The 6,790-nt window shown below is 66.0% G+C and overlaps 2 protein-coding genes across 2 annotated transcripts; both read left to right on the top strand.

Moving 5' to 3' along the window:
• Window positions 1-463: 463 nt before the first annotated feature.
• On the top strand, window positions 464-967 carry EMIHUDRAFT_372475 (hypothetical protein). Its single transcript, XM_005757459.1, has one exon. It carries the CDS (start codon window positions 471-473, stop codon window positions 924-926), a length of 456 nt encoding a protein of 151 aa, XP_005757516.1. The 5' UTR covers window positions 464-470; the 3' UTR covers window positions 927-967.
• Window positions 968-3,928: 2,961 nt separating this feature from the next.
• On the top strand, window positions 3,929-4,693 carry EMIHUDRAFT_446595 (hypothetical protein). The gene is made up of 2 exons (XM_005757458.1): window positions 3,929-4,336; window positions 4,438-4,693. The coding sequence occupies exons 1-2, from the start codon at window positions 3,980-3,982 to the stop codon at window positions 4,537-4,539; spliced, it is 459 nt and encodes a 152-aa protein (XP_005757515.1). The 5' UTR covers window positions 3,929-3,979; the 3' UTR covers window positions 4,540-4,693.
• Window positions 4,694-6,790: the final 2,097 nt, after the last annotated feature.

Genomic DNA, 6,790 nt, shown 5'->3' with positions numbered 1-6,790 from the left:
TGCTGCACGTCTCGGCGGCCGGGCGCGTGCGACGCGTGGCAGCCTTGCCGGCAAGTGACGAGTACTACTACACCGCTGCCCTCAGCCCGGACGGGAGCGCGGCGTTTGCGGCGGACTGCGAGAACCACAAGATCCGGCGGGTGGAGGTGGCGACTGGCGAGGTGACGACGGTCGCGGGCAGCGGCGAGAATGGCGACGCGGATGGCGTGGGCGAAGCGGCGCAGTTCCGCTACCCAACTGGCATCGCCATCAGCCCGGACGGGAGCGTGCTATTTGTGGCGGACTGCTGCAACTTCAAGATCCGGCGGGTGGAGGTGGCGACAGGCGCGGTGACGACGATCGCGGGCAGCGGCACAGCGGGCAGCGCTGATGGCGTGGGCGACGCGGCGGAGTTCGACGGCCCACGTGGCATCGCCATCAGCCGAGACGGCGGCGCGCTGTTTGTGGCAGACCAATGCCATAAAACAGGCATGAAGGAGCGCGACGCCGCCGAGGTCACGGTGCCCCATATCGACCCCGCCAGCTTCACCGCCCTCATCGACTACCTCCTCTGCGACAAGTTCGACCTCGGCGAGGAGGAGGGCAGGGCGCAGCGCGCGCTCGTGCTGCGGGAGCTGGCGCAGATGTACCAGGTGCCGCGCCTCGAGCTGCTCTGCGCGCAGGCGCTGCAGGAGAGCGTCGCGCCGGCGACCGCCGTGCCGCTGCTCGAGGCGGCGCACACGATGGGCGACGGGCGGCTCCTCGCGCAGTGCCGCCGCTACGTGGCCGACCACGCCGCCGAGGTGCGGGCGAGCGGCGGCGTGGAGCAGCTGCGCGACTTGGGCGTGGCCAAGGGGCTGCTCGGCGACGCGCTCGACCAGGTGGCGGAGCTCAAGGGTGCGATGCGCGAGGCGGACCTCGAGAAGGTCCGGGCGGAGCGGGCATGAGTGAGGGGCAGCGCCCCACGCCCTGCTCGCTCGCCGCTTGGGCCTTGGCACCAGCGAGAGCTGAGTGACGTTGCGGAGTGAGAGCGCAGCGCGCCGTGTACAGCTACAGGGAGCAGCTCCTGCGACACCCTTGATTTCTCGGGTACGTAAGAGGCCACGGTCGGTGATACCCGCCTTGCCCTTGTCCCGAATCCAGCCCTTTGTTCGCGCATGAGGTTGGCGCCACGGGCCTGCCTCCCAAAGCCGACCCGCCCTTTGTTTGTTAACGTGAATGACTTTTGCTGGCCGGAACCGTTTTTGATACGATTACCGTCGTAGTTCATCACCAAGCCTCTTTGACGGATGACTGCAGCCGGCGCACGAGCCCCTGCTGCCTCTACAGGGGAGCCGTGTGGTGCAATCGGACCCATGAGCAAGTCTGACCCCGCCGTGTACCGCTCCGCCCCAATCCAAAAGAAGCTGTCTGCGGCTCTTTCCGTCAAGCAATGCAAGCAAGACCAATGCCGCATCGCACAAGGGGTCTATAATAGTTCATGCTCGGGGCGCGCGCAGGCTCGAGGATCGCTTGGGGGTAACCCACCGCAGGACCTATCCCTAACGGCCTCCGTTCCGCCCACGCCTTGCAGGGACCGCGCTTCCCCGCCGTTCGCTCACGCTCAGCCGAGGATTTGGCAGCACGATATTCACGGGCCTTGGCGGCCCCGGCCCGTCGACCGCAGTCAATGCTGCAAAGGGTATCCCCCCCCCCCCCCCCCCCCACCCCCACCCACCCCACCCCTACCTGCCTTACCCTGCTCGGACATATCTACAGGCGTGGTTCGCACAACACTCGCGGGGTCAAGCTGGGAAAGACTTCTTCTGAACACGACGTAGTCCAGCGTGTCAAATGCCTCCCTCTGTACTATTACTTGCCATCACTTGAACGTGCATTCACGGCACCTACCTAGCGCATGTGAGTTTTGCGTAGAGAGCGTGTGTTGCTCTATGTGTGAAGTGACACCCTCCGTCACCGCCTCACCGGCCGAGATCAAAGGCGGGGCAGACAGTGCCCTGGCAAAAACCGCGATTACGCGTGAAGTCGCCGCGCCCCGTCCCACGTCTTGTCGGTCCGTAGCGGAGGGGAGAGGCGGCGGCGGCGCGCGCCTTTAGCTCAGTAAACTAAAGAACATTCCGGGTCGTACCTCCCAGTGCGCAGTGGGCAAGAGTAGACGAGGACCTCCCCCCCCCTCTCTGTGGCCTCTGACGCATCACTGCATGAGAGCACCAACGACGATAGCTACCCTGCGTCCTGTCTACGAGGCCGCGCCCCCAGCACACCGCCCTCTCCATGCCTCGTACGCAGCGCACACCAGAGAGAGGGAGGCGCAGCAAGCCTCCCCCAGGCTGCTCGTCTCCTCGACGACAGCACGGGCCAAATTCTGGCCCGCCTGAAGGCAAGCGAGCAGCTCCGCGGTGGTGGAGGCACCCATGCAATGGTTGACATCTGACGGTCGCACCCGCGGCAGCAGTGGCGGCGGATTTGGCGGGGGCAGCTGTGGCGGCGGCGGTGGGGTTGGCGGCGGGGGCAGTGGTGGTGGTTTGGGTGGCGGAGGCGGCGGCCAATTCGGCGGTAGCGGCGGCGGCGATGGCGGCGGGGGCAGGGGCGGCGGCGGTGGCGGTGGGGGCGATGTTGGCGGTGGAAGCGAGGGCGACGGCGATGGAGGAGGCGGGTTGGGGGGTGGGACCGATGGAGGTGGGGGCGGGGGCGGACTGCTCGGGTTAGGCGGAGGTGGCTGTGGCGGGAGCGGCGGGAGCGGCGGCGGCGGTGCCACGCACGAGGTTCCGTACGGAGGGTTCTGGCGAGCTGTAACCTAGCAAAGATCACGCGTGGGGTGTGGTCATGCATCTCCGCGCGGCCGCGCCTGAGGACGGAGCGGCCTCACCTCGTCCTCGCATCCCGTGGTGTCGACCAGGCTCGGGCAGACGCCGCCGTGCGGCCCTGCGTACCACCCTAGCACCTGGGTGACATCGGCCTGCTCGAGGCAGAGGCGTGTCCCGTTCGGGTACTGCGGCGCCCAGCGGTCCGCCACCCGGTCCCCGACGTCTGGCAACTGCGTCGGTGGGCCTGGCACGCCACCGCCGGAGTTCGTCCCACCCGCAGCCGGCCACATCAGAAGGTGGTAGGCTAGAGCAGCTGCTAGCATCGCGAGGAGCACAAAGCATGTGAGCAGCGACGGCGACAGTTGCTCTGCCGTTTGCGAGTCGGCATCGCGCACCTTCTGCTCGCGCTTCTGCTTCCCCATGTCGCGGCCTCTGGCGGCTCGCTTGCTCGGGAAGGATGCAGCGGCCGCTTCTTTGCCGCTCGTGTGCTGGTTGAGAGAGTCGGCATGCCGCACCACCATCTTGTGCAGCTTGGACAGGCTCTCGTGCGATCGTAGTACTGGCGAAGGGATATCCCTCGCGATATAGCCGGCTGCCGACCGGTCCGGCGACGCCTGATATGGAACGAGGGGCAGTGAGACAGTGCGAGGCCAGCTCACCTGGCACGCCGTCGCGGCGCCTCATCGTCGTCGAAGAGGTCGTCGTCGATGAGCTGCTGGAAGGGCTGAGCACGCGGCATGTACCGGGAGAGGGTCGTCCCCCGGGCAACGTTCGGCAAGTAAAAGAGGAATCAGATGCTCCGAGTGCTCCAAGTGCTTCCACTCGTTATCGGCCCTGTTATCTCCCGATAAGACCCACACGAGCGGGTTCAGCTGAAACACACCTCTCTCGCAATGCGAGGCTGGCTTGTGATCCGGCATGAGAGAGAGAGAGAGAGAGATTTTTAGCAATACCAAACAACTCTAACTTGTCCGGCATGTCGCCCTCTCTCGCCGAAGCCTCTCCCTCCGGCCTTCCGCCAGCACCCAGCAGGAGGCAGGCAGGCAGAATCAAACCCAAGATGCGCCTGGGCCTTGAGAAGGGGGTCGGGAGTGCCGGGAAAGGGCGAGGCATGAGGTGAATTTCTTTTACCAAGCGACAAGGGAGACGGCCCGCTGCTGCGAAAGCGGCGTGAGAGAGCGGTCAAGCGTGCGATGGGCCTCATGCAGGTTGAGTGCCCCGTGGGCGCGGGCGCCGGTCAGCGCATCAAGATTATGGCAAACGGCGCCGAGTACGAGGTGGAGGTCCCGGCGGGCATCGTTGCCGGCCAGACCTTCCAAATTGAAATCCCCGACGCGGCTCCGCAGTCCAGCGTGCCAATCGCGCAGGGCGTCATGGTGCAGCCCGACTATGCGCAGCCAACGCCGCAGTACGCGCAACCGCCGCAGTACGCGCCACAGCCGCAATACATGCAGCCGCAGTCCGCATACGCTCCCCACCCGGGCTACGCGCCGGGCGGGGTTCAGCACGTGGTGGTTCACGAGGGCCCCGCCCCTCAGTTCGTGTCCGAGGTCCGTCGCTCGCCCCCCGCCCGCCCACGCCCGTGCCCCGCCCGGCCAGCGCCGCAACAGCGGCCGCGAAGGAATGACCCGACCCTCCCCTCGCGCCACAGCCGTACTGCGGCCCGCTCTCGCTCCTGATCTGCCTCTTCGTGCCGTGCGGTTTCTGGATCGGCTGCTGCCCCATCGACGAGCGCCTCGTCCGCGTCGGCTGAGCACGGACAGAGTGGAGGATTGTGCGGGGGTGCCCACCGCGGAGGTCAGTCTCTCGGTGCATTTACAAACCCACCCGCAAGTGTGTCGGTAGTCTGCCGCGGTGGAGAAGTCTCTTCATTGTACTTATACTTGTCGTATATACGGAATCATCAATACGGCTCTCTCTCGCATTACTCGATAGCGGTCCCGCCGTAGCTCGCGCATAGAAGCACTAAGCCCCTGGGGTGCAGAGGTTGGCCAAAGCCGACAGGTTTCGATCCGGGCCACCGCAAATTTTGATCAGCAAATTTCGAGGGGCGGCCGCAAATTTTGAGGTAGATTTTGATTGTCAAAACGCGTCCGTCTTGCCGCAGGATAGAGCATATAGGCGGCGAACACCCACACGCGACATCCCACCACTCAACTGGACGCGTCTACCTCCCCAGCTTACGCGCGGGCGCACAGCCGTCCTCGCTCAGGCCATCGCATTGCGCTCTCCCGCGACCGACCGCGCGCACCTCCCGGCTCTGGCGCCGATCACTTCTAGCGCAGGCGGCCGCCGGATGACGCAGCTCTTTGATGGCGAGCATGAACGGCCTGCGTTCCTGCTGCCTCGAAGACCCGTCTCAGGCGCCTAGTTGTCTGGTGCCTAGTTGTCCTCCTTCTTCTTGGCCAGGTTGAGCGCACGACGGGCCCGCGACGATGCCTTGGCCGGCGCAATGCTCTCATCGCGCGCTGCCCGGTCCGCCGAGCCCGGTAGAGGCCACCGGAAACGGGAGACTATACGCGTGCCCCGGGGCGTCTTGCTGGGAGAGGAGGCTGGCGCCAGGCGGCATTTGGTGGCGTGGGGAGTGTGGAACGCTACTGGCGGCGTGACAGGGCCTCTCTCGGTTGCGTGTGCCGCCCATCGGCACGCGGGTGCGCGCACACCGCGCGACTCTGCCCGCTCGCTCGACCCTTTTGCCGCGAGAGGGCGCCGGCCGCGTGTAAGAGGTGGCTGGCGCCCTGAGGCGGCATTTGGTGGCGTGGGGAGTGTGGAACGCTACTGGCGGCGTGACAGGGCCTCTCTCGGTTGCGTGTGCCGCCCATCGGCACGCGGGTGCGCAGACACACCGCGACTCTGCCCGCTCGCTCGACCCTTTTGCCGCGAGAGGGCGCCGGCCGCGTGTAAGAGGTGGCTGGCGCCCTGAGGCGGCATTTGGTGGGGTCAGCGTGCGATGCTGAGTCTTACCTGTCGGCGCTGGGCCAGATCCCAGCGCAGAACTCTGCAACGCTGGCATACAGACACAACAAGACTAACCCCAACCCCCCGAGCAGGAGGGCCCGGCGCACAACCCCCTGGTCAACTCACCCTCCACACCCCGTACTGGGCTGGGTTTTTAGGCATTGTGGGGTTGGCACTCCCATCGACCCTCATGACCTCCTGCGGTCTCTGAGATGGACACCAGTGGGTGTGGGACCACAGCCAGGATACACTCGAAGGCTGGGTAAGCAGTAGAGGTCGATACTCGACGCGTACCACATGGTCTGTGTCGCTGTCGGCACGCTGTCGACACAGGACGTCGAGCCACCGGTGGCAGTGCCACCCAGGAGTGGTCGGGCGGTCTCCCGTCATGAGAGAGCCACCATGTGGTCCGTATGATGATTCCTGACAACCGCCTCAGTCATCTTTCGTCACAGTTCCCGCTCTGAGAGGAGCTGCGGGTCAGCTCGACAGCTGGAGCTGAATCGCCGGCGTGCGGCGGCCTGCCTCCGGAGGTGCCTCTGAGGTGGACATTTTTTGGTCACCGGGAGAGAACGCGTTCGAATTTCCACTCCGGAATTTCAACTCCGCACGCGCACCGGCCAGGGCTACAACCCTCTTTTTTGGTTCATATGTTGGTTCATATGCCTCCCTGCGACCGCGCAACGATGGTGTGTGGGTGTGAGACGCACAGACGATGTCAACACACGACAGATGTCAAACACCCGACGCTTACGCCCCCATGTCATCCGAGTTGAGGACGACAGGCCCAACACGCCCGCCCTCGAGCCTCTGCCGCGCGGGCATTGCCGGCTGAAGGCAGCCGCGGACGCCCGCGAGCAGCTCGGCGAGCGCGCCCTGCCACCCGTCCGCCTTGAGCGAGCCGCCGCCACCGCTGGTTGCGGCGGCGCGTGTCGAGCGAGAGCGCGGCAGCTCCTCCAGCGCCTTGGCCGGCGGCGACGGCGCGAGGAACTCGGCCGCCATCGCCTTGAACCGCTCGTCGCGGCGCGCGATGCACTGCATCACCA

Source organism: Emiliania huxleyi (genome assembly GCF_000372725.1).
Source record: "Emiliania huxleyi CCMP1516 unplaced genomic scaffold EMIHUscaffold_900, whole genome shotgun sequence".
Taxonomy (NCBI): domain Eukaryota; phylum Haptophyta; order Isochrysidales; family Noelaerhabdaceae; genus Emiliania; species Emiliania huxleyi.
Note: the sequence above shows the minus strand (reverse complement) of the source record. Positions and strands in the feature narration are given on the sequence as shown.